The 25,723-nt window shown below is 53.5% G+C and overlaps 3 protein-coding genes across 15 annotated transcripts in view; 2 read left to right on the forward strand and 1 right to left on the reverse strand.

Moving 5' to 3' along the window:
* The window catches only part of CIITA (class II major histocompatibility complex transactivator), a 47,934-nt gene extending 42,198 nt beyond the window's left edge, over positions 1-5,736 (forward strand). For 10 of the 13 annotated variants that reach the window (XM_032604040.1, XM_032604044.1, XM_032604046.1 and 7 more), the window contains 5 exons: positions 451-537; positions 2,950-3,033; positions 3,211-3,294; positions 4,362-4,468; positions 5,029-5,736. In XM_032604040.1, the coding sequence (XP_032459931.1) occupies positions 451-537; positions 2,950-3,033; positions 3,211-3,294; positions 4,362-4,437 (331 nt within the window). In that variant the 3' untranslated portion in view covers positions 4,438-4,468; positions 5,029-5,736. Of the gene's footprint in view, positions 1-450; positions 538-2,949; positions 3,034-3,178; positions 3,295-4,361; positions 4,474-5,028 lie in introns of those variants that run through there. The other 3 variants (XR_004345651.1, XM_032604041.1, XM_032604042.1) reach the window with 3 other exon arrangements.
* Positions 5,737-8,980: 3,244 nt separating this feature from the next.
* On the reverse strand, positions 8,981-22,251 carry DEXI (Dexi homolog). The gene is made up of 2 exons (XM_032604053.1): positions 21,307-22,251; positions 8,981-9,627 (listed from the first exon to the last, which is right to left on the reverse strand). Exon 1 carries the CDS (start codon positions 21,738-21,740, stop codon positions 21,453-21,455), a length of 288 nt encoding a protein of 95 aa, XP_032459944.1. The 5' UTR covers positions 21,741-22,251; the 3' UTR covers positions 8,981-9,627; positions 21,307-21,452.
* Positions 22,252-24,238: 1,987 nt separating this feature from the next.
* The window catches only part of CLEC16A (C-type lectin domain containing 16A), a 210,612-nt gene continuing 209,127 nt past the window's right edge, over positions 24,239-25,723 (forward strand). The window contains 1 exon segment of the mRNA XM_032604590.1: positions 24,239-24,487. Within this exon segment, the coding sequence (XP_032460481.1) occupies positions 24,408-24,487 (80 nt within the window). The 5' untranslated portion in view covers positions 24,239-24,407.

Raw genomic sequence — 25,723 nt, forward strand, 5'->3', positions numbered from 1 at the left:
TTACCCCACTTAAATATTTTCTGAGCACCTACTATGTGCTTGGCGTGGCTGTAGGCACAGGGATAGAGTAATGAACAGACTCGACCCCTCACCTCGTGGAGTCCACGTCATTAAACAAATAATGTAAACCCTTATGTAATGACAGTGCTGAAAAGCGGTCCAAAGGGAAAAGAATGGATGCTACATCTGCATCCTCACCCCCATCATTCCACTCAGCCTCAGGGTGTGACTGCATCATTTTACTGATTTAGCCCAAGTCTACCCATAGCGCCCTCACACAGTTCAGCACCCACGACACTCATCCAGGTAGAATGTCCTGTGCTTGCTGCCCTGGGATGCCCTGTGAGGAAGCAGGGGTTCCCAGCCCTGCCGGAGCCTGGGGTGATGGACACTGATGGGGAAGGGCATTCAGGTTTGGCCCTGAGCCCTCCCCTTGTTGTACTCCCGCAGTTTGTCCCAGAACAATATCACTGACTTGGGTGCCTGCAAGCTGGCGGAGGCCCTGCCCTTGCTGGCTGCGTCCCTCCTCAGGCTGAGGTGAGTGGGGCCCTCTATTGGTCAGGTGCTGAGCTGGTGGGCTGGAGGGCGGGCAGAGAACCCCCTCGGTGGCAGCTGTAAGGTCCAACACTGGGACCCTGAAAGCAATCACTACACATCAGTGTTGCACAACTTGGTGGGGGTAGGGAGTGGGGGGCGCCGACCTAAAATCCAACATGAACACACACCCCTGGAGTTGGGTGATGCCACCGCCCTGAACGAGATTAGCAGCCCCTGGGGAAGGGCATCTGGCACTCTGGGCAAATCACTTACTCATCTCGAGCCTCTGTTTCCTCATCTGGAAAATGGGTACCATCCCAATAGCCTATGGAAAGCGCTTGGTGCAATGCCTGGCTCTGGTGCTTAATAAATCTTGGTCCTCTTTCCCCAGGGCATGGCAGGACTGGGCCTTTTCTGGAGTCCGGGGTGGTTTCTAGAATGCTGACTATGCACAGGTAGCCTTGGCTGGCTCTTGTCACGCACACATCACTCTGTGCCTACACTGTCACCTCCTGGCGGGCCTTGGAATAGCACATTCTTGCTTTTGCTTACTTCCAGCCTGGTGCCTGGTGGTTCCCTGGGACTAATGGGTCCTTCCAGCCCATTATCCTTCCAGCCAGGGTCCCTGAGTGCAGCTGTATAGGTTGTGTGCCGTGCAGTTTGTAGTCTATGTGATTGGCACGCCCTAGAGTTGTGAGGGTATCTAATATTCTCTAATATCAACCATGGGCCAGAACCTGTGCTAGAAACTAGAGATACAGCTATGAACAAAACCAGGGTGGGTCTTGCTTTCAAGTTCCTTGCATAATAAATAAGCAAGCACGTGCATAAACAAAATGTTTAAAATGCTGATTCATGCTGGGAATGAGGAAACTAACAAAGGCCCCAGAGGGTACAATAGGGAGTACTGAATTCACCAGGGAGGTCAGGAGATCCCTGAGGAGGTGACCCTCCCCCTTCTGTGGGATGCTCTCAGGGAAAAGCATTCCAGGGAGAGGGAACAGTAGAGGCAAAGGCCCTGAGGTGGGAATGAGGTTGGGTCTTTGAGGGCCAGAAGGGGGGCCTCTGTGTCTGGCTATAGGGAATGAGGGACAGAGGGTGGGAGATAAGGCGGGAGAGGTCAGGGAAGGCCAGATCATGCAGGGAGACCCTTGCAGGCCAGGAGAGTGGTTGGGGGTTTTTCCATTGTGAATGGAGAAGCAGGTGGGGCATGTGGAGGTGATATGTGATCTGATTGACACTTTAAGAAACCTCATATTGGGGGTTCCCTGGTGGCCTAGTGGTTAGGATTCCGCGCTTTCACTGCTGTGGCCTCGGTTCAGTCCCTGGTCGGGGAACTGAGATCCTGCAAACTGTGCAGCATGGCCAAAAAACAAAGGAACCTCATATTTTATGGACTGTAAGATGCCATCCATTTGTAAGACACCATTAAGGGGACAAAATTCTGCCAATTAAATGACATCCATTGATTATCAGACACATCCTGATCGCAATGATTTTCAAATGTGAACATGGACATCTTGGCATCAGTGAAATATGGGAAGAATCCTCTTCCTGTGGGTGAGGAAGGGCCTCCTGGTTCTAAGATCCATCCCAGGAAGGGATTGTGAAACCCCTACCTGGTTCCTGCCCTGGTACCGGCCGACCCGTGACATCAGGGGTTCCTGGAGTTTAGCTTGAATCCACTTTGCTGCAGTGCAGACTTGCTGCTTTTACATGCAGCCCTGCAGTGTTGCTCTGAGGCTGCGTCAAGGCAAAGTCACGGCCTTGAAATTAGAACCGTGGCTGCACCTGGCTTGTTAAAAGGACGCTCGTTAATGAAAGTACAGCTTAAGTTGGCACCAGTGAAGGTGTCGTGCTATTTCTGACACTGCTGATGGTGACTGAATATATCATAGAAACCCGAGCCTGCCCAGTGACTCTGGGTTTCTCTCTCTCCTGCTATTCCCGATGCTGCCCCACATCCCACAGTAACTTGTATAACCGTCACAAACCCCCTTGGGAGGTATAATAACCATAGTTAACATGTAGTTCATTCCACATGTCAGGCCCTGTTCTGGGTGTTTTACCAACATTAACTCATTTACTCCTCCCCACAATTACTCTATCACGCCCATTTTATGGAGGAGCAAACTGAGTCACAGGGGAGCTGAGTAACTCGCCAAAGATCAGACAGGCAGCAAGCCACAGAGCTGGGATTTGAACTTGGGCTGTTTCAGATGGGAAGCTACCTCCACTTAGTCCTGCTGCTTCCCTGAACCCACTGAGTGACCACAGAGAAGCAGCCTCAACTCTCTGGGCCTCAGTTTCCCCCTCTATTAAATGGGGCAGTAATTCTGGCTGGGTGTGGCTCTCCCTGGGCCCTGACCCCCCAGCATCCCCGGCCCCTGCCCTGACCTCTTTCTCCGGCAGCTTGTACAATAACTGCATCTGCGATGTGGGAGCTGAGAGCCTGGCACACGTGCTTCCAGACATGGTGTCCCTCCGGGTGCTGGAGTGAGTGTGGGAACCTGGGCAGTGGGGGTGGGGCCAGGACTTGGGAGGACCAGGGTCTCCTGCTGGCATCATGGGAAGGGCTGGGCTGAGGTCTGGTTGTCGAGAGCGTGGTGATGACCTTGGTCTGGGGCTTATTGGTCCCCAGGGCCAGGATCCACAATGGGTTTCTCTTCCCAGTGTCCAGTACAACAAGTTCACAGCTGCCGGGGCCCAGCAGCTCACTGCCAGCCTGAGAAAGTGCCCTCACGTGGAGAAGCTGGCGTAAGTCTCAGCAGTGGTGGAGGGAGACTCAGTGTGTGGTTCACCTTGTGAGCCCTGAGCTCAAATCCCGCTCTGTCCCTCACCAGCGTTCAACCTTGGGCAAGCAGACACATCAACCCTCTGGACCTAGTTTCTTTTCTTCTTCTTTTTTTTTTTTTTCTTTTGGCAACGCTGCATGGCTTGCGGTATCTTAGTTCCCGGACCAGGGATTGAACCTGGGCCCTCAGCAGTGAGAGCGCCAAGTCCTAACCACTGGACCGCAGGGAAGTCCCTGGCCCCAGTTTCTTCGTCTGTAAAATGGGAGTGACAATAATATTTACCCCCTATTTAAATATTTATATTTAAATTGTGGGGTTTAAATTTGTCAATATACTCAGAAGAGTGTCTGGTACACAGAAATGTTCTAGGGGCTTCCCTGGTGGCGCAGTGGTTGAGAGTCCGCCTGCCGATGCAGGGGACACGGGTTCGTGCCCCGGTCCGGGAGGGTCCCGCGTGCCGCGGAGCGGCTGGGCCCGTGAGCCATGGCCGCTGAGCCTGCGCGTCCGGAGCCTGTGCTCCGCAACGGGAGAGGCCACAGCAGTGAGAGGCCCACGTACCGCAAAAACAAAACAAAACAAAACAAAAAAAATGTTCTATATACTAGGCTGAACAATATGAAATCGCTTATATTCAACCATTTTCGACCTACACACCTGGCCATTTCATATGGTTGAAACTTATTTATTATTACATCACTATGATGTCTACTGTCCAGTACTGTACTTTATTGTCTTTCAAAGCACTTCTGTCTACATAATCACTCATATCTTCTAGGAGGGATAGGGTGGCTCTTGTAAGACCCATTTTGCAGATGAGGAGAATAAGACACAGATAGGTTAACTAAACTTTTTGAGATCACACAGCAAGTCAGTGGCAGAATCAGTTTTTAAAAAGGGGTCTTGGGGCTCCTAGGCCTCTGGTGTCCCCATGACCCCACACTAGGCTAGGTGGGAGGAGGGATTTGGGGGCAGCTTGCGTTGGGACCACCCCCTCTCCTCTAACCTCTGTGTGCCATGCCCCCATCACAGGATGTGGACGCCCACCATCCCTTTTGGCGTCCAGGAACACCTGCAGCAGCTGGACTCAAGGATCATCCTGAGATGATCCAGGCTGTGCCTGGGACAAGGTAACTGAGGTGAGCTTTGAAGGGGAGAACCACGGGGGTCCCTGGGGACAGTGTCCTGTGAAGTCAGAATCCATAAAAGGTGGGCGGGGCAGCAGGTGGGAGCTGGGTGACAACTCCTGGACCATGTGCCATCTGGGCCCACCCCGTATCCCCCTGTGCTGGGCTCGGTGCGGTGTCTTCTAAAGGCTTTGAGGACTTGGGCTCTGAGGATCCTCCCTATGGGCAGGCGTGGGACCCGGGGAAGGACAGGTGGGTCAGCCGTGCACGTCCCACAGCCCTCAGCATTGGGAAGGTCTGCCTTCGAGGACTCCCCAGCCATCCCGGCTGCTGTTTCAACCTGTCGGCTGCCCCGATGCCCGGCATTGTTTTCATAGGAATTTGCTCTACCAGTTTCCTGCCTCTCTCTGTGAGGATGACTGTCCCCTCACTTCCATGCTCCCCCGACCTGGGACATCCCCTCCTCCATTCCTCCCATCCCTCCATCCCCAATCTCGACCGCACTTTATCCATGTGTTAAACTGCCCCTGTCCTAAAGCTTCCTGATCTCCACCCATCCTGACCTCTCACAGCATGTTCTCCGAGGACACTGACCATGCTGGACCCTGACCTGGTTATTTGTGGACACAGCTCTTCTTGGGCTGTTTCCCAGTGAGCCTCGGCGTCCTGGTGCCAGCCCTGGTGGCTCAGAGTCGGCCCCTGACCCAGCTGTGGAAAGGACCACGGCCTGTTCTGTGAACAGACCCCAGGCCCGGCCCTAGGCTCCTTCGGAGAGCAGGTTGATGTCAGCCCTGCTCAGCCACTGCAGCCCTGGCAGATGGGCCAGTGCCTGGTGGCAGCTGCTGTGCACCCAAGAGCCCTGAGGCATTCCCTGCAGGACACTGCAGACAGCTGTGGCCAGGCCAGAGAGAGGGATGAAGCGGCCACATCCCCACCTGCCCAGGTCCCTGCCAGCCTGGGGAGAAAGCACTGCTCCACGCTGCTCTCTAAAGGGCAAGACCTGAGGATACCAGCGACCATCCCCTGCCTGCTGACTTCCCAAACCATGACCGGCTGGGATTCTACAGCAACTGCCTTCTGTCTCTGGGACTCACAGGTTTGCACTAACTTTGTTGCCGAGGCCAAATCTAGGCCTGGCCAGACACACTGGACCTAGCAGGAAAGAGCTGATGGTACACTAACAGAGGAGGGGAGGGGCGATGGACTGGAACCACGTCTACCTTTCTGCCTTCATTTCCTGTGTCTTTTTCACTACATGATAAATGGCTCATTTAATCCCACAGGCAGGTCCTGTGTTTGAGTTTATACCTTGCTTACCATTTTGGATGCCCACTCTTCCGGCTAGCTAATGCGTCACAAACCGCCCCAAAACGCAGTGGCTTACAACAGCACACACGTTTATTCTGCTCACACACCTGTCTTTGGGCAGGGCTTGGCGGGGACAGCTCGTCTCTGCCCCACTCAGCGTCAGCTGAGGTTGTCTGGAGGCTCAGTCACGCATATGTCTGGCACCCGATGCTGCCCAGCGGCTGGGGGCCTTGGTTCCTCTAAGGAAGTGGCAGGGGGGACTCTCCCTGTGGGCGAGTTTGGGCTTCCTCACAGCATGGTGGCTGCGTTGAAGGGTGATCACCCCAAGAGGAAGAGAGGTTGCGGGGGCAGAGGAGACCGAGACCATGGGGAACAGCCCTGCCCTTTCTGTAACCCAGCCTTAGAAGCTGTCACACAGCATCACTTCTGCCGTATTCTACGGCAAGTTGACGGAGGCCCTTGCTCTCTTGCCCTCCCCACCCCCCTCAGCCCAACACACACAGCAGAGTCCACTTCGGCTCAAGTCCTGTCTTTCGGGAAAGGATTTTCTCTATGGCTTCCTACCATTCATTGGAAAATTCATTATTTGGGGGTCAGCAAGGCTGAAGCACCGTGAGCCTTGCAGAGTGTTTTCCTCTGTCTCTGATCCTCTGCTCTACCCTGGGAGTCGTTTCTTAGCTGAGCTGGAATCCGGCCCTGGCCACGGCAAGCCTGGAAGGGACTTGGCCGCTTTGCTGTCTACACTGAGAGCTGCCCAGGTCGCTGTTGTTTTTTCACTGGGGCACGGCTGGCTCGGTCAGAAGCCCTGATTTGGGACAACTTGGCCCTCTGCTGGTGGCTGTGGGAGCTGTCTGTGCTCCAGTGCACCAGCCCTGATGCCTGGTTCCTCAAACTCTCCTACTCTTCCCAGTAAGTGGGTGTTGGGGGTTGGGAGGGTCAGAGGGATTCTGACCCCGCTGCCCCGCTGGCAATCCTCGCAGAAAGGTAGTGCCTTCCGCCTTGGTCCAGTGGCTAAGGGCATCAGGCCTTGTAGCTGGGCCATCACCCCTCAGGGTGTGCCTGCATTTGTGGACCTTGTAGAGTCCACGGAACTCCCACTTGTGCAGCCACAGGAAGACAGTCTCCTTCTGATCCAGGCATCTACGGCACCCTTCAGCCAGGCGGGGTGGGCACAACTGTCCCCACTGCTTTTGGTCTGTTCAGAGGTGATACAATGAGGTCAGAGGCTGTAATTATTCATAGTAATGACTTTAAATGATAGCTACCACTTATTAAATGAGTTGATACACGTAAAGTGCTTATCACAGCACAAGGGACACAGTAAGTGCTCAATAGATATTAGCACGTATTATTACTTTGTGCCAAAGTGCTGAGCCCCTTCCCCCTACCAAGAGGGACCACGGTGTAGGGTCAAGCATCTCAGACTCTAGAGCTAGACTGCTTGGGCTCAGTGTCCAGCTCACCACTCACTTGTGCAAATTACTTCTCTGTGCCTCAGTCTCCTCATGTGTAAAATGGGCATAATCACAGTACCTTCTCATGGGGTACGTGGAGATTAAATGAGCAAAATGCTGAGAACAAGAGCCTGGCATCCGGTTCCCTACGTGTGGCGGTCATTATTACACACATCCGTGTGTTTCATTCTCACCTCTGCCTGGAATGTTTTCCCCAGCTCTTCACATGGCCTGCAGGACTCAGTTTAAAGGACAGCCCCTCAGGACGGTAGTAAATGCAGACACCCCTCCCCCGGCCTATCCCGTCACTAGTTTATCTTTTCACACTTATTTGTTGTGTTGTCTGCTCTCGTCCTAGGATGTGAGCTCCAAGAGTGCAGGTAACCTGTTTGTTCACTGCTGTGCGGAGGCACCCTCTGCACCCAGCAAGGGGCCTGCACATGGTAAGGGCTCAATAAATATTTGTGGAATGAACGAATAATTCACCACAACTTTGCTTTCTTTATTTGCTGTATTCATGCCACAAATATATAGTGACATCGTGGTGTACTCAATAAATGCTCAAGGTCCCTGCTCTGTTAAATCTTGTATTTTAGTAAGTTTAAAAAACTCCCTGGGCAGGGCTGTCGGGTGTGGTTGGGCAGTCTGTGCACTGCACAAGGCGCCTGGACATGGGAGCAAATGGGGTCTGCAATCCAGTCTGGGCTCTGCTTGCCAAGCTGTGAGTCTGGCGTGGAGCAGTGTCTGCCCAGAGGGGCACCTTTGTCATTAACACAAACTCATCTTATGAGGTGGGTAAATGACTGTCCCCACGTCACAGATGTGACTTGCCTAAGGTCACACTCCTGTAAAAGAGGGAGTCAAGATACAAACTCCACTTCTGACTTCTCTGGAGGGTCACTCTGCAGGCATAGGCACCGGAATTGCAGGCAAATGCTGGAATTGCTCCCCATTTGCTGGGTGGGAGAAGTGATGCCCAGAGGAATCAAGGCAGCTGACGTCTGGAGTCACACTGTCCATTGACGGCATGATTCCACGTTCAGTGGACTTCAAGGCCATGCACCTTTTAAACCCTTGCCTTTCCCCTCAGGCCTCTCTCCCAAAGAAATGTCTCCCTTCTCCTGCTCCCCTTTGTCTTGAATGTCTTCCAGTTCACATTTCTTAGCAACCCTTCTTAGAATCACACGAAGACAGGTGGTATGTAACTGCCTTCTCGAGTTCTGCTGGACCTCTCCTCTCCCACACCTTGGTCTCCTCACCTGTAGAATGGAGCTGACCACCCATTCCTTGTTCAACACAGTATATACATGAAGGTACTTTGAAAAGCATCAGCTGTTCTGCAAACGGGGAGAATTACTGCACGTGGACCCAACTTCAGTTGTTCGTTTGCTCCTTCCCTTACCCGCCCACTCCCCTCATCTTTAGGGGAGATCTACCATGTGCCCAGCACAGGGGATCCCCACCTCCGACTGCTCTGGGATTCAGGCCTGATTTTCAGCTTGGCCACCAGGCCTTTCCCTCCACAACCAAGGTGGGCCCTTGCTTGTCAGGCTCGTGGAAGCCAGGAGGGGGCCGGGTTGGGACTCGGACACCAATGCAGCTTGGACAGACTCTCCAAACCCCACTGGATCTCCAACTGGGGAGGCCCTGACCCTTCTGCCCTTTCTCAACCGTGAGGTTCTCCGTAAGGACTCCTTTCCGGAATCTCAAAGGAAAAGAACAAAACAAACACCCCCTACCCCCGCAGGGCCCCAGGGGTTGGAGTTGCATACATTTTTTTAATTGAAAGAAGTTAGCCTCCTAAGTATTGCTTTTACAGGTTTATCAAAGTCAAGTATTCATACCACTCACATTCACATTTTCGAAAAATATTTCTGGCTGGAGGAGCACTGTCCCCGGTGCAATGTATCAGTTCTGGCAACTTGATGGAGAGCAAACCATTTGAAATGAATGAGTCAAAACCCCACCCTCGGTCCCCCAGGTGTTCTTCTTTTCCTCTGAGTCACTCTCTGAAACAATGGCTGCATCTAAGCCCGGCCTCAGGCCAAACCGCGTTGGGCTTAGAGCTCCACTGGCATCAAACAGAGCTGGGAGTCGCTTTTGTGTGTGAAGTGTCCGCTCCGAAGATTAAGTGGGAGAAGCAGATGCAGCCGGGGGTGAAGAGCAGGGAGGCAGACTCTGGCTGGGTTCCTGTAAACATCCATTGCAACGGCGAAAGCTCGGGAGCCAAGGCAAGGCCGTTTGCGCGACGCTGCAGGCGGGCAAGGTCTCTGGGCGCCCCTGCCTTACCCTTTGGGCAGGGGCACGTGCCTTCCGGACCTCGGCACCCAGTCTCAATCTCTCTGTCCCACCATCCTGGGTCTGGACGGGCACCTCTCTGTTGGCACAGGGCTTTCGAGGGGAGCAGGCCTAACAAGAGGGACAGAGGGGCGTTACCAGCACAGAAGCACTGCCCCACCACCCAACTGGAGGCTCGAATTTGGGGAACCACCAGAAACCTCAGGCTGGGGGTGAGGTCCTATAATTTTTTATTAAAAAATTTTCATGAGTGTGTCCGATTTCTAAGGACCCTAGGCTGGAGAAGCGGTGCAATTTCACCTGGGAGAGGAAGGACTGTCACTATCCTGGGAGATAATCCCCAGGAGGGGGTATCCTGGGACCTGACGAAGGAGGGCAGCCAGCTCCAGGGTCACCCGGGGTCTGCTGGCTTACTTGAGCTCTAGGGCAGCTGAGTCAGCTCTGGGGAACGGGCAGGGCTTGGCGGCAGCTCCCACCTTGCCCGGAAGATGCTTCGCAGCCTACAGGAAGGCTGTGGCCACAGCCAAGCTACTCAGCAGCCCCACTCGGCTCGTTCTCCCAGGACACAGCATCATCCCCAGCGCCTGGCTCCCCGCAGGTCCTCACTTACTGTTCCTTTCTCTCTCTAGGTCCAGCCGGGTGCTAAGATGTTTGCAGCATCTCGTAATCCCACGCCCACCCTCCCTACAGCCTCCACAAGTCCCGCCCCAGTTCTGAGCCTCACCTCTGCCAGCTCAGCCTACTTCCGCAAATGTCATTGAGCATCAGATAAAACGTATACATTAAACACAACGTGTATTATTGTTCATCAGGCGCTGCTGCTATTTGGGGCAGGACAATCCTCTGATGAGGTGGGGGCGGGGGAGGACCCGTTCTGGGCACTGCAGGAGGCTTAGCAGCATCCCTGGTCACTGACTGCTAAGTGCCAGTAGCGTTCCCAGTCCCTGCGACAACTAAAAATGCCCCCTCACCCCATTTCCAGGGGCCACCCAATGGGGCAGAACTGCTTCCACTGAGAACCATGAATCCCCCCATTTTATAGGCTAAGAAACAGAGGTTCAGAGAAGCCAAAGCTGCATAACTGTGACAAGCAGGGCTGGCAGTGGACGAGTGACAGCGATGCAAACAATCACAGGGCAGCTACCACTTCCTGAGCTTCTACTGTGTGCCACGAGCCCTAGGCAGAGCATGGGTGCCTCACCCCATTCCCTCCACTCACCCTCCCAAGGCAGACTGACCTGGCAGCTTCCACCTGCAGGGACACCCCTCCTTGCCTGAGGCCTCTCCACCTGGAGAGCCTGCTTGGGCCCCAGGCTGCAAGGGCAGGCAGAGCTTCCCACAGCTGCCTTCCAACCAGTAACGGCCAGAAAGCTGGTGGATCAATACCCCAGCTCTCTCACCCAGCAGATGGGATGACTCTGAGGCATATTCTCCATCTACACTGGTTCCCAGAGCTCCTGAGCAGGACTGAACCCAGGGCTGCGGTGGTAACCTGCTAGATGACACATCCCTTCCCTGTCTCACTGCCCACCTCCCGACCAGTAGTTCCTGGGATCAGCTCCCAAGTAAACAATTTTCACTTGAACCCTCGTCCCAGGGTCTGCTCCCCGGAGAGCATGCCTGAGATGGAGCACTACAAAGGCCATTTCGTTCAACCCTCCCAACACTCCAGGAGTTAGGTACTATAATGATTCCATTTTACAGATGAAGACACTAAGGTTCAGAGAGGGTAAGAAACTGGTCTAAGGACGCTCAGCTCTCCAGGGCTTTGTCCTACTGGAGATCTTAAACACTACATAATCTCATACCTCCTGTGTGCCATGTCCTGAGCTGAGCACTGGGGACCCTAAGATGAGGGCAGCCTCTGCCTGTGACACACAATCTAGTGAGCAATTTTAGCCCAAGTTAACACGCTGACGCTGGAAAGAAGCACAGGAGACGGATGGAGCCCAGAGTCTGGGGAAGGCTGTGCACGAAGGACACGCCAGGTAGAGGGAGGGCTGGTGATCAGGACCTGGAACCTCCTGTAGTTTGGTTTGGGGTGGAGAGTAAGGGGTTGAAGGCTGGCCATGGGGGAGACATGGCTGGAGAGGTGAGCAGGGGTCAAATCGGCCAAGTTTCTTGTGTCCTCTGCCAGATTCATCTCCTAGTGTCAGCTAGGAACATGCCCTTCCACTACTCAGAGATCTTCCTCGGCTCCCATTGATGACACATGCAAGTCCTCTCATCCTTGGGCCCCATCCGGTCTCCCCACTGGACCTGGTAGGCGGGAGGGGAAGCCGGGGCTAAACCAGAGCATCAGAGAGCTCGGCCCTCCAGAAAGGTGTTCATGGGTTCCCCTCCTGTCCTGCCAGGAGCCCACCTTTGGCTGACCTCCCTCCTCCAAGGAGACTCTGGGGTTCCCTGTTGGGGTCAGCAGTGGTGCTGCCGAGAGCACTGGCATCCAGGAAAATGGAGCAGAACTGTTTATTCCGATACAGCATTACCAGGGCTCACTGCGCACTCTCCAAGGCAGGGGATGTTACTTGAGCTCATCTCAGACTTGGGCGAAAGGGCTGATAGAGAACATGGGACCACCCCTTGGAACAGGGACTCACTCCCCCCCACAATGCTCGTGATAGCAAACAGCACTGAGTCCCAGGCAAGCGTCAGTCTGGCTGGCGCGACTCTTGTCACACGTGCTAACCTCCGATGGGAACAGGTGCAGAGCCTTGCAAGTGCCAGCTCCAGCTGGAATTCACTAACGCCCTCTCGTTCTCATTGTTTATCTGTAGTATCACCTTCTATTTATGGCGAATGATGCCAGTTTTCCATTTCCGATAGTAATACTATAAAGTTCCTCTTTTTCCACAACGTTAATTTCACTTTAAAAAAAAGCCTCCAGTTTAAAGACAATAACTGCTTAAGTAACTGTTCAGGCAACGAGCAGATAGCGCAGAAATTGTTGATGGTGTCATGTGAGGTTTGGGAGACCCTGATCTGAGCTGCTCACTCTACAGAGAATGAAGGGGCCCAGAGAGGGCGGTGACCTGCCCTAAGCCACACAGCACACCGAGGACAGAGATGTGGCCCCAGGCCTCTGTATCTGTGGCTGGAGGATATCCTGGGTCCTTTCCTCCGTGCCACACACCATTCCCTTTGCTCCCTTGATTACAGGTCTGGTCTCCTAGCAAACCAGCTGACATTTACCAAGTACTTGTGCTTGCCTTGTACTATCTGCTTTAACTCACGGCTTAGCTCATTTATTCCTCAAAACAACCCTAGGAGGCGGGGCCGAGGAGGACCATCATCCCTGAATTTCAGATGGGGCTCCGAGAGGTTACGCTTGTGACTGAGCAATGTCACACAGATCATAAATGGCAGAGCCAGGGTTTGAACCTCTGTGGTCTGACGCAACGTCTATCTCAGTTCCTCTCAGCATCTAGGTCATCTCTTTCCTTGGGCATCGGAAGCCCCGGGCTGAGAAGCATTCCGAGGCTGCAGCGTAAGAGTCCAGGCACTGGGTTCTCCAACCTCCTAACATCCTTAGAGCATGACGCACCAGCTATTGGCTTTGGCTGTTTTTCTTTCTTTCTGAAACTGTAACCTTTCATTCTAGGCCACTCCCCAGAGCTGGACAGGAGTGGCTGGCTGACTGGTTTGTCATCAGAATGACAGCTGGGCACTTGATCCATTTTAAGAAGCAATGTCTCAGCTGGATACCCCTGTGGAGATGCTGCCTAGTTTGATTTGGCTTAAGGGAGAAAATGACCTTGTGTCTTAAAGGTGCTGGTGGGATGATGCTCTGGACCTGCTGGAAGAGGATTCTTTTGGCAGTTGGGCCGTCCCACTGTCCTGCTCCCATGGGGTAGCCAGGGCAAGGTCTGGAATTGGCCCATCTCGAGTCATTCTGGTTCTGCCCCTTCCTAGCTGTGTGACCTCAGGCAAGTCACCTAGTCTCCCTGGAGCTGTGTCCCCATCTGAAACAATGCCTACCTCATCTGGCTGTTTGTTACAAGGATTATATGAAATTGTGTTGGTGGAATGCCTGCAATACCCTGTACACACGGCCCCTCCCCTCCGTGTCCCCACCTGTTCCCAGCTAGAAAACACACAGGGCAGGGGCGGGGGGTCTCCTCAGTGCAGGGGGCCTTCTGAAAGGGGCAGCCCTTTCCTCCTCCAAAGACCTTGCCTGCTGGACGCCCATGGCTATTCCTCTTTCTCAACGTACCAACCAGCCAATTAAAGTGGCTAAAGACAGATGTCACCCAGATATGATTTGCCCACTGTCTCCACTGCCGTCTCAGCGCCGGGCCATGCAACAGGAAGGCCTCTGCCTTGTCCGGTTGACGAGCGCGTGGCCTGAAGGGGTGGGAAAGGAGATCCTGCCTGTCTGCCTGGGTCCAGGTTCCTGATGGAAGCCAGTGTCCGGGCCAGTTTCTCCAGAGTTTCTGGATTATATGTCAGCTGTTGATGTTCCTCAGCCGTGGGTTCTGTGAAGATTCTTGGTCCAGTACGTGTCTCCAGCTGGCCTGCACCCCAGACTCAGTGAGGCCTTCTGAAGGGCAGCATCTGCCCAACACCTTCCTGAGTCCTGTCACAGCCAAGAACCACCTGGACTCCTATTTATTATTTTAAGTCAAGGCACTTTTTTCCTCAAACTCCAAAATTTTCCAAGGAATCTTTATGTCACTATCATGAATAAAAAACAGTATCATTTATCATAAACAGAAAGCAACACTAAAAATAAATGATGAAAATGAAACCATTAACTCTAGCCAGATACCCCTGGCCTGCAAAAAGGGAGCCTGGGCCTGGTTTCTCTGCTCAAAAGGGAAAGGTAGCAAGTGCCCAAGAGGGGGCAGGACACCGACAGGTGGGTCACACTAGGCTTTGGTGTATTCACTGCCTCCCGGGGATGCCTGTGACCTGAGGACGCCTGAGGACCTCACTGAGGGAAGCACTGGGAATGTGGCCAGGAGGCCCCGCTCGTCCACCTCACAGCCTGGTATCTAGGGCAAGGCCCTGAACCTCCCCTAGCCTCAGTTTTCGGCCCTGTCCAATGGAGCTAATGAGCGCCGTGCTGCCTGCTTTGTGGGGTGACGCTCAGGGGAAGCTAAGTCCCCTGTCAGGAAGGATTCCCGGGAATGGAGCCTGCCCCTTTGGGGGTGACTGAAACTGGAACCTGCTCCCAGCCACCCCCAGGCTTGGGGCAGGGTCTGACAACTATGAGGGCACCAGCATCACCTGGGCTCCCAGGCACCAGTTATCACGGCCCTCGGACTCCTTCAAAGGCTGCCCACACAGACACACCCTCCTTGGTAACTGGCCCTCACACAGAGGAAGGGGGCCTGAGAAAGGGGAAGGTTTCCCGGGCCAAGCCTCCTCTGGGTGTGACACGCCACCAACACTGATGGCATCATTAAGAACCAACTACACGACCATCAGCATCTCATCTAATGTGCATGAGCCCTTCAGCAGGTACTAACTACTATCCTCCCCATTTTACAGAGAAGGAAACTGAGGCTTGGGGAGGTGAAGTCACTCGTCCAAGGTGTTGGTGGAGCTGGGATTTAAACCCGAGTCTGTCTGACTTCAAAGCCTCGAAAGCACCAGTCTTAGGGGGTACATGGAGATGGCCTGAGGTAACGCTGAGACACACCCAGTGAGCTAGTGATTGGCTTTTCTTCGGTTCTTAGCCGATCTTTATGATTACCTGGACAAGAAAGTTTCACTTTGGTGCGGAGTTTATCATGTGACAGTTGCTAACCTGACTTTTTTAACAAAGAACCAGGGGCCCTGCGCCTTTAGCTGGCTTCAGTAATTGGCCAGAAGTTAATGACTTTGGCACTTAGTATTTTTATCCATGCCAAGTGACCTGCTGGTTTTTCTCTTTTCAGTGACATAAACGTTCTTTTAAAAATAAATTCACACACAAAAAGTAGATTTTTAAAAAAGGAAGCACTAAAACGAGTGTACTTAAACTATAAAGGGAAGAACAGTAACTCTGCAGTGGAGAGAGCTGGCAGACAAGACCTTAGCCAAGTGATCAGCATTAACATCGCCAGTAATGAGTGATGACAGACATCACGTGTCCCCCAATACGATGCACTCAGGACACACACTCACATCTCTGCGGTATTCCTGCCAAAAATGCACCATCCGAATCTAATCTCAAGAGTAAACATCAGACAAACCCAAACTGAGAGAAAATCTACAAAATACCAGACTTGTACTCTTGGACTTCCCTGGCAGTCCAGTGGTTAAGACTCCGAGCTTCCACTGCAGGGGGCACAGGTTCGATCCCTGGTCGGGGAACTAAGATCCCACATGCTGCGTAGCACACCCAAAAAATAAATAAAAAAAACACCAGACTTGTACTCTTCAAAAATGTCAGTCATGAAAGATACACAGACTGAGGGACTGTTCAGACTGAAGACGGCACAAGAGACATGACAAGTGATACAAAGCGTGATCTGGGGTTGGATCCTGGACCTCAACTGCCCCCCGCCCCCACCCACCCCTTTTTACTGTGAAAGGCCACTATTGGGACAATTGATGCAATCTGAATGGTCATAGCTTAGATTGGTCATACGATTGTATCAATGCTACATTTGCCGATTTTGACAGTTGTATTGTGATTATGTAAGTGAATGTCCTTGTTCTAAGGAAATACACACTGAAATATTTAGGAGAAAAGGAACATAATGTCTGCAATCCATTTTCAAAAATGGTTCAGAAAAATATATATACATGTGCGCACAGAGTGAGCATTTTGCATACATGAGCGAACGTGGCAAATGTGAATTGATGCAATTGGTGCATTTTTTGTGAAGTGTATAAGGGAATTCTTTGCAACTTTTGTGTAATTATGAAATTATCTCAAAATAAAGCTTAAAAAAAACCTCAGAAAAAGGAGTGAGAGTACATATGAGGCAGGCCTGGTAGAGCCAGGTGAGTGGTGCTCCAAGGATGGAGGTTGGGAGTCCCTCTCTGGAGGCCCCCTGCACCCTCCGTCAGCACTGGGTCAGAAGGCTCCGCTGTCTTACTCACTTTGTACCCCTGGACCCTCACTGTCCCTTTCTGAGCCTCAGTTCCTTTATTTGAGAGATGGGGATGAGGATTCCTGTCCCTTTTATTGTGATCTTGGTTTCCCAAAAGCAAACTATGCTTTCAGGAGTCCCGGGGCGGGGCGGGGCGGGGGGGGGGCGGACAACAGCAGATACAAACGGTCAGGTTGATAGGAGCCCTTAATTTCTTCGTTCAATAAAACAGATGCAAGGGCTGTGAGGGTTTGCCTTGGATGAAGTCTCCAGTTCGCATAACTCAGGCACAAGGGAGCAGGAGCCCTGGCATCTCAGTTGTCTTGAGACACGGAATGGGGTCTCCTCCTGTCCAAAGGCGCAGCCAGCACACTTCCAAGGCAGCCTCACGTCAGGACAGAGGTGGAGAGTCGGCTGGGACAGTGGGTGCACATGCCTCCCCTCGTTACCACCCTGTCTCTCACCTGGACAACAGCCACAGCCTCCCACCTGGCTCCCCTGACCCCACCCCCTCGGAGCTCCATGGTCCCCAAGGGAGGTTTGGGTTTCTGAGCAGGGAAGCCATATGCCGAACCTGGGTGTTCGGCTGACGGCACAGGCCACAGATTGGCACCAAGGGACCAGGGCAGGCAGATCAGGAAGGAGCAGCTGTAGCGCCCAGTCGGGACACTGACACCAGGGAAACCCTGTAATAAGTAGACTAGTCTGGTTACCCTTAGCTCCAAATCTGGCCTCCACCAGGCGACGCTGACTGTGGCAGCAACGCTTTCCAGTCTCTCCATTTCCAGCACAGAGAGGCTCCTCTCCCAAAGCCCTCCCTCCGTGGCAAGAGAGGGCTGGCAGGCACCAGCTGCTTTCATCAGGAACCAGGACAAATCAGTCCAGCTGAGCTGCCTCCACACTGGAACCACTGGGAAGTGAGGACTCTCCCCAGTTCCTGGGCCAGTGGTCCTTTCCCCGGAGAAGGTGGGAGCTCCTGATCCCCACTCCCTGCTCCTGGGCAACGATGAACACTCTAGGAAGACCACAGAGCTGCAGCTTTCCTGGGCTCCAGGCCTGGTGGCCTTTAGAGACCACAGGGCAGTGGGAAAGGTCTCTTGAGCATCCCAGGCCAGCAAGGCAGAGTGGGAAGCCTGTCCCGGTCATCCAGACCGGGACCCACCCAGCACTCAGGCAGCTAGTCCTCTTTTGCTCATTGTGGCATATAAATATTCATTCATGAGTGTACGTGCCGGTTTATACATTCACAAGGGACTAAGTGTACGCACCTTCCATTATGTCTGACTGTTAACAATAATAGTGGTTAATTTTAATATATTACTTACATACACGGGACGGTCTAAGAGCTTTACATCTATCTCATTCAATCCTCAGAACGAGGTAGATCTTTATTATCCCCGCTTTATAGAAGAGGAATCTGACACATGGGGAGATACGTAGCATGCCCAAGGTCACAAGGATTGGGATTCGAACCTAGGTCATCTGAATCTAGGGACTTTGCTCCTGATCATGACCCTAATACTGCCTCCTTAAATAGGTGCTCAACAAAGGTTTGAGGAACTGAATTATGTGGAAAAAGGAGAAAAAGAGAACGAGAGGGAGTGAAATGAGTGCAGCTTTCATCTTGAGATCACCCCAGTCCCCAGTGCCTGGCGTGCCCACGCCCTTAGTCAGTGTTTCCTGGATCGGCCTGTGTGTAACATCAGCTAGTGCCTACGTGAGAAAGAGCGAGAAGGAGCGAGATTTGACTACCAGTGTTCCTCTGCTTATGCAAAGGGGCTGGGAGAGGAGGTGCAGTCAGATCATCTTTAATCTTTCCCACAGGCTTTTCCTGCTGCTAGCCACCCCTCCCCCACCCGAATCTGGTGGCTTGGACCTGGGACTGAGCAAGGAGGGACGAGCATTTCCCACAGCCCCAGGCCTCCCCACCTGCCAGAGTCAGGCCCTGTCACTTTGAGAGCTTTGCAAGATTGTCCCTGAGACACACTTCCTGGTGTTTCTGCTCAAACAGCGTTTGCTGCAAAGTATGCCAAAGCATTTGGGCTTCAGTTTTTGTTTCAGAGTATGCCAATGTTTTCATTTGGAAGGGGAAGTGTTTCTGTTGATGTGAAGAGATAAAATAAGACATTCTTCACCAAGTTACACTGACTGAAAGTCAAGAGCTTGACTTGGGGGCAGGGATTCATCTTAGAATCCCCAGGGCCTGGCAGAAGAGCAGGGCTAACGTTTGTTGAATGACCCAAGGAGTGAATATGCAAAAGGTCTAGAACCAGGTGTGGTATATGATCAATACTCAGTACAGGTTCTGAACAGACCCCATAGGTTCTACCTCCAAAAGGTGTTTTTGGTCTCTGTGTGTTTCTCCACCTTCACTAACTTTGCCTCATCCAAGCCTGCATCACCTCTGGCCTGAGCAACTAACCAGCTCCTAACTGGCTTCCCTATTTCCGCACTTGCCCCTACGGCTCACTCTTGCCCACCAACCGCCAGTCCTCTTTGCAAAATTGGGCTGGAATTTTCTCATCCCCTGCCCTAAAACCTTCTGATGGCTTCCCATCGCTCGTGGCCGGGTCTCTCAGGTCCTGCATGATCTGGCCTTGCCCACCTCACTGACTTCTCCTGGGGCTGCTCTCCTGTCACACTGGCCTCCTTTCAGTTGCTGGAAGAACCAACTCTCTCCCCTGTCCGTCCCCCTCCACGTACTTGGGCACTGCGGGTCCCTCTGCCTGGATAGCTTTTCTCCACAACTTTTTTTTTTTTTTTTTGCGGTACACGGGCCTCTCACTGTTGTGGCCTCTCCCATTGTGGAGCACAGGCTCTGGACATGCAGGCTCAGCGGCCATGGCTCACAGGCCCAGCTGCTCCGCGGCATGTGGGATCTTCCGGACCGGGGCACGAACCGTGGTCCCCTGCATCGGCAGGCGGACTCTCACCACTCTGCCACCAGGAAGCCCTTCTCCACATCTTTACATGTGGCTCCTTCCATCAATTAGGGCTCAGCTCAAAGGTGTCATTTCCTCAGAGAGGCCTTCTGTGAAGCCCCTGTCTGAAGCACCCTATCTCTAGTCTTCTGTTTCACTTACCGAGGCATTATTGAGCACCTACTAGATGCCAGGTGCTGTTCTAAGTGCCGAGGAAATAGTAATGAACACAATAGAGGATGCCATGCCTTCTTACATGCCTTCAGAGCTCTCAAAAAACCTCACGGCCTTGTTTGGGAACCTGCTTATCTTTCTCACAAAGTGCCAGGAGGGCTGGTGCTGAGTCTGTCTTGTTCACTGTGTTCACCCACCAAGCACATTAGGTACTCAGTAAATATCTGTTTAATAAAAGAACAAATTGATGGATGGATGGCAGGCAGGCAGGCCAACTGGTTAGGTATGCAGAGCAGCTGACACATGCTCCACCTGGCACTTGGCCCTGGCTAAGGTCTCCCTGAGCTCAAATGAAGCTTTCTTCAAAGAAATCTCACTGTCAGCCCCTCAGGTTGACACTGCTAGTGGGTCCTGCCCGCCTTGCATCACCCTTTGACTATGGGCATCTTGGCTAAGATAGGCAAGAAGAGGGGGGTAAACGTAGCATGCTTGGGGTGAGTGACATTAGTGTCCATTTTCCAAAGGAGCCCTTTTGACTTCCCTGGTGGTCCAGTGGTTAAGACTCCATGCTTCCACTGCAGGGGTCACGGGTTCGATCCCTGGTCAGGGAGCTAAGATCCCACATCCCACATGCTGAGGCCGCCAATAAAAGGTAAAGGAGTCCTTGCCCACCACCTCAGTATCCCCCCGCCACTGCCACTCAGGACCTGTGCCTAGCACCGTCCAACTGAGGGGCTGAGCCGAGGAATTCCTTCCTGTCCCATGAACCCTCACCAGGCCCTCTCTCCTCTAGTCCAGCTGCCTCTCTTCCTCGCTGTGACTTTGGCCAAATCTTCCTCCTTTCTGGATCTTCATTTCCCTCCCAGAAACACACAAGGTGAGGCTGGATACAGCTTCCTGGTGGCAGCTCAGAGGCAGGACTTTAACAGCTCAGTGCAATGATCCTGCGGTCCCTTCTTCCACTGGCCCAAGAGCCCCTTGAGTTTGCCTTGCAAACACTGCAGGCAAAGCCACCCAAGCACCAACCCCCTCGCTGGCCTGGTCTGTGAAAGCAGCCTGCGAAACTGGCAGCCCCTGAAGATTGGAGCTGCTGGCACTCTGAAATCTGACTCCAAAACGGCAGCCAAGCCAATGCCAAAGGAAGTACAGGGTTCTGTGCTGAAGGAGGTTTCTCCTCTCACAGCATCAGCCTGGAGTCCTTGCTCTCAGTCCCCACCCAGTCCCCAAGGGGCCACAGGACAAAGGTGATCAGTGCCTGGCTTCCAACCTCTTTTAACACTGCAAGTCTTTATCCTTCCAGGACTAATGAGAATCCCCCAAAAGCCAAGGTCACCATCAAGACAGGTTAAGGATGGGGGGAGGAGTTGACAGGCCTGTCTCAAATGTATCTGGGTGCAAAGGCTTTGACAGTTGGTACTACAGCTAACCAAGAAGCGACTTAGGTCCTGCCTCCCTTCCCTTCTTCAATAGCTGTCACCTTCACTAAGGGGAAGCTTTCCTGCCCTAACTAAGGTCCTAAGAAGAGTCCAGCCATTCCTGGCATCCAAACAGACCTGGAAGAGGTGGATGGAGAAATCAGAAGCCTGGGGGAGGGGTGTGTGTCCGGCTTGGGATGCCTCCCTCTTCCTCGCCAGCGCCCCAACCCGCCCTCATCCTGCGCAGAGGGCACTTACAGGCCTCGGAGGCCGAAGAGGGCCTCGTCCTGGGAGTCCCATCCCTGGCCAGACGGTGCCCTCAAACAGCAGCGGCGGCATGGTTCGTTCGCCGGTCCGGGCCGAGGGTTGCGGGTCGTGGGGAGAGCGGGGGACAGCAGCCAGGCCTACTCCAAGTAACCATCGAAGACGTCGAGCTCCGAGTCGGCATCGTAGAGGCCCGAGCCGGGGTCGGAGAGCACGCCGAGGTCCACGAGCGCCTGGTCCATGTCCTCGGGCAGGAATACGAGGCCCACGTTGAGGACGATGTACTCCATGAGGAAGGCGTAGTATAGGATCAGCACGTTGACGAAGAACAGGCCCACGTAGAACATAGAGGGCAGCAGGGGCGGCGGCACGGAAGGGACCAAGGGGCCCAGCGCGTCCAGGTGGGCCGCGACCTGGGCGCCGGGCATGCAGGGGGCGGCGAGGGCGGCGGCGGCCCGGCGATCCCAGCGAGCTCAGCCGCTGCGGCGCCCGGGCGGCCGGCGACGAGGGCAGCTCAGCCATCCAGGGGCGCCCGGGGGCTGGCCGAGGCAGCGCTGGGCCCCGGCGGTGCCACCCCTGGGATGTGCGTCGGCCCCTGCGGAGGCGCCCCGGCCCCCGAAACGTGCCAGGAGGGTCACCCCACCCCCAGAGGTGCCCACACGGCACTGTCGATCCACCCAACGGTCAGGCGGGCCCCTAAAGTGGCCGGCAGCGGCCCGGCTCCTCCGATGCTCCCCGCTCCCGCTCAAGGGCCCTCGCAGCGCCTGCGGGGACCCCACCGCAGTTCAGCGTCAAGGGCCAGTCCTGGCGACGGTCTCTTCAGCCGCTCCCGGCTGTTCCCCGAGCCCCATGCGCACCCCCGAAGGCCCAGCACCCATTGCTGCGACCGCCGCGTCGCCCTCCTGGTAGCGTTCCGAGCACCGCCTCCGGAGCAGCCCCGCGCTCATTGGCCCACCGCCCCCTGCCCTCGCTCATTGGCTCGCCCAACGTCCGAGCTCACTGGCCCGAGCCGTCCGGGGGCGGGTACCGCCTCGCTCCGCCCCTAGAGCCGCTGGCTTCTGAGTTGCTTTACTAGTTCCGGATTCAGGGCCGATCTGGAATCCAATTCGCTCTGCGAATCCGCGACAGAGTAGGGGGAGGGGAAAGAGTCAGAACGCAATTCAAACCTAGACGTATCCTAAGGCTACAAAAGCTGCAGGTAACCGCGAGCTTCATCAGCACCCGGCTGGACTTGAGTACTGGCGTCACGCCTTTTTGGGACTCAGTTTACCTGCTGAAAAAGGGGACGGGGGGGCAGGGGCGGTGGACCTTACCTTGAAAATTTTGGCCTTTCCTAAAGTGGCAATTTTCCACGGTGGGGAAGATCAATCAGTGCCCCCTTCATCTCTCCAAATTCTGGCTGCTGGAATAGGGTTCCGTGACACCTGAGTAAAGAAACTCCCGGCAGGTCAGACCTGCAGCACTAGGGTTGCTTCTTGTTTTTACTTTGTAAAACACGTTTTAAAACAATAATAGTGCACGTGGTTAAACATTCAAACAACCAAGAAGTACACAGAAAAGTAAGTCTCTTCCACTCGCTGATTCCCCTCCCCAGCAGTAACCCTTGTACGTCCTTCAGGAGATTGATTTTGCCCAAGGTGGCTCCCAAAGGAGTCCACAGACCTTTAAATCTCAGGCCACGTTGAGCTGGGTGCTCTACAGGCATTGCTTAATTGGAGCCAGATGGGGAAGTGTATGTTACTCATTTTTGCAGATGAGGAAACTGAGGCCCAGAGAAACAGGAGGACCCTGGAGGCTGCTGGGCCTGTGTGTGTTTGGAGGCCAGAACCTGCCCTTTTTTCTCCATGACTGTCTTTTGCCCCTTTAGGTGAATTACACAGCAAACCATTAACCCTCCAACTCCTGAAGGTGAAACAAATCTTCACTCATTCATTTATTCACTCTGACAATACTTGTTGAACATTTATTATATGCCAAACTTTTTGCTAGGCACTGGGGAGAATATTGACCCTTAGCCCAATTCTGTCCTGGGCACAGTTAATGGGACACAGTAGACCTTAGATAACTGTGAGGTGTAGAAATGAATGAATGGATGAATGAATGGTGAACAGGGCAATATCGCCTCCATGGAGCTTCCCACTCCTGATCCAGGAGAGAAATTTAGATACATCTTCTTGGCTGGTGTAGGAAGCTGTGTGTTTCCTTATTTTTATAAGTGTGGTTGTTTTGGAAATGGCATGGATTTTCGGCGAAGACCAGAGAAATCCTCTGAAAGCACAGGACATTCAGTTTTGGTACATTGTTGCTTGAAGGCCTTTCAATATTTATTTTTTAATTGAAGTAGAAAAAGAAAAAGGCTGTGAGGACAAACCAGGACGTTACCGGTTTTGTGAAGTTTCGTTTGTTGGGGCATAAAAATAAGGGTGCCTGGGTTTGAACCTTGGGTCTGCCGCTTATTAACTGTATGACCTTGGGCAAGTCAATCCCTCTGTGATTCAGTTTCCTCCTGGGTAAAATGGGGATAATAGCAGTACCCACCTCACAGGGATGTTGTGAGAATTAAATAACAATATATGTAAAGCGCTTAGGGCAGTGGCACGCGGCATACGCCAAGCAACAGCTATTCTTATTCTTATCATAAAGGTAATAATTGTTAATATTGTGGTAACTTTTATTCCCCAATCTTCACGGATTCATTTCTCAGGGCTCCGCCCATAGGTTTCCCATTCCCGCCTATCCCTAAGATACTGCGGACTGTCCTCCTCTCGCTCCGCCTCTTTTCCAAGGTCGCCGGCCTGAAGTTGCGTGATGCACTCCGGGCCTTGTAGTTCCTTCGGAGAGTCTTGTCAGCGGGGGCCTCGCGGGCGAACTGCATTTCCCAGCGTTCCTCGTGACGGCGCCGTAAAGCGCGGCGGTCGAAGGGCCGGTTCCGGCTGAATGTCAGTGCTGGACTGTGGGCCGGGGGGAAGGTGCTTGGCAGTCTCTCCAGCACCTCAACCGCTGCTTTCTCTGCTTGTGCCGCCGCCGCGGGCGCCCGGCCGCTCGGCCGCTTGGGCATGAGACCGTGAGGCAAGCGACTGGCCAGGGCCGCCGACATGTTTGGCCGCTCGCGGAGCTGGGTGGGCGGGGGCCATGGCAAGTCTTCCCGCAATATCCACTCCTTGGACCACCTCAAGTGAGTGTACTGGGGGCAGAAGGGGGAGGCCGCGGGGCTGGACTTGGGGATGGAGGCGCATAGCCCCTGGCCGGGAGCGCTGGGAAGTGTGAGAGCGGAGGCGGAGGGCCGAGAGAGGCGCTCGGGAAAGGCTGTGCGGCGGTTAAGCGCTAGGGCTCTGGACTTAGGGCGCCTGAGTTCGAACCCTGACCCCGTAGCTCCTCTCTGTGTGACCTTGGGCAAGTCGCTCCGCTTCTCAGAGTTTCAGTATCCCCATCTGTAAAGTAAGGGGATGAGATTTCGGTTTACGGATGCAGACTTCGGTCTTGCTGGGGCCGGACGATGGGCACCAAGCTTCCCCGGGGTGGTACTTCTTAGGCTGGACAGCTTACGGGTCAGAGGTCTGGATCCTGGAGTCACACAGATGTGAGTTTGAACTTAAGTGGATGAATTTAGGCCTCAGTTTCCTCAGTTGTAAAATGGATATAGTGAGAGCACCTGCTTTCTACGATTGTTTTGAGGGTAGGGTCAGAGAATGTACGTAAAGCTGGAAGCTTCTACAAGTGCTCAATAAAGAACAATAATTAAAAAATAAACTAGTGGGCTTCCCTGGTGGCGCAGTGGTTGAGAGTCTGCCTGCCGATGCAGGGGACACGGGTTCGTGCCCCGGTCCGGGAGGATCCCACATGCCGCGGAGCGGCTGGGCCCGTGAGCCATGGCCGCTGAGCCTGCGCATCCGGAGCCTGTGCTCCGCAACGGGAGAGGCCACAACAGTGAGAGGCCCGTGTACCGCAAAAAACAAACAAACAAACAAAAAAACAAAGTAGTTTCTTAGGGGAGTCTAAAGCGTCAGAAGTAGAGCTCCGAGGGAGGCAGGTGGCAAAGGTGGTCCTGGGAAGCAGGAGTACACAGAGTGGCTTTGCAGTTAGATTGGCATTCAAATCCTGATTCCACCATTTAATGGCTTTGTGACCTTGGACAAATTGTTTCACCTCTCTGAGCCTCTGATTCCTCATCTGCAAATGGGGATGGTGAACATTGTGCAAGGATTCAGTAATATTGTGCGTGGAAAGAGATCGATCCAGTGTCTGTTATACAGTTGGTGGCCAATAATGGTAACAGTGTTTATCAGCTGGGCAAGGCCTTCCCAGACCACCCTACCTAAAGTGCCTCCCCTGCCTCAATTCCTTTCTGTTAGATTTCATTCATTTGATTAATCTCCACTGTCTGCAATTATCCTGTGTGGGCTTTTGTTTT

The sequence above is a fragment of the Phocoena sinus genome, chromosome 15, assembly GCF_008692025.1.
Source record: "Phocoena sinus isolate mPhoSin1 chromosome 15, mPhoSin1.pri, whole genome shotgun sequence".
NCBI lineage: Eukaryota > Metazoa > Chordata > Mammalia > Artiodactyla > Phocoenidae > Phocoena > Phocoena sinus.

What these genes read in the sequence shown, in the direction of transcription:
- DEXI (XM_032604053.1), bottom strand. Translation starts at nt 21,740, where the DNA reads ATGCCCGGCGCCCAGGTCGCGGCCCACCTGGACGCGCTGGGCCCCTTG.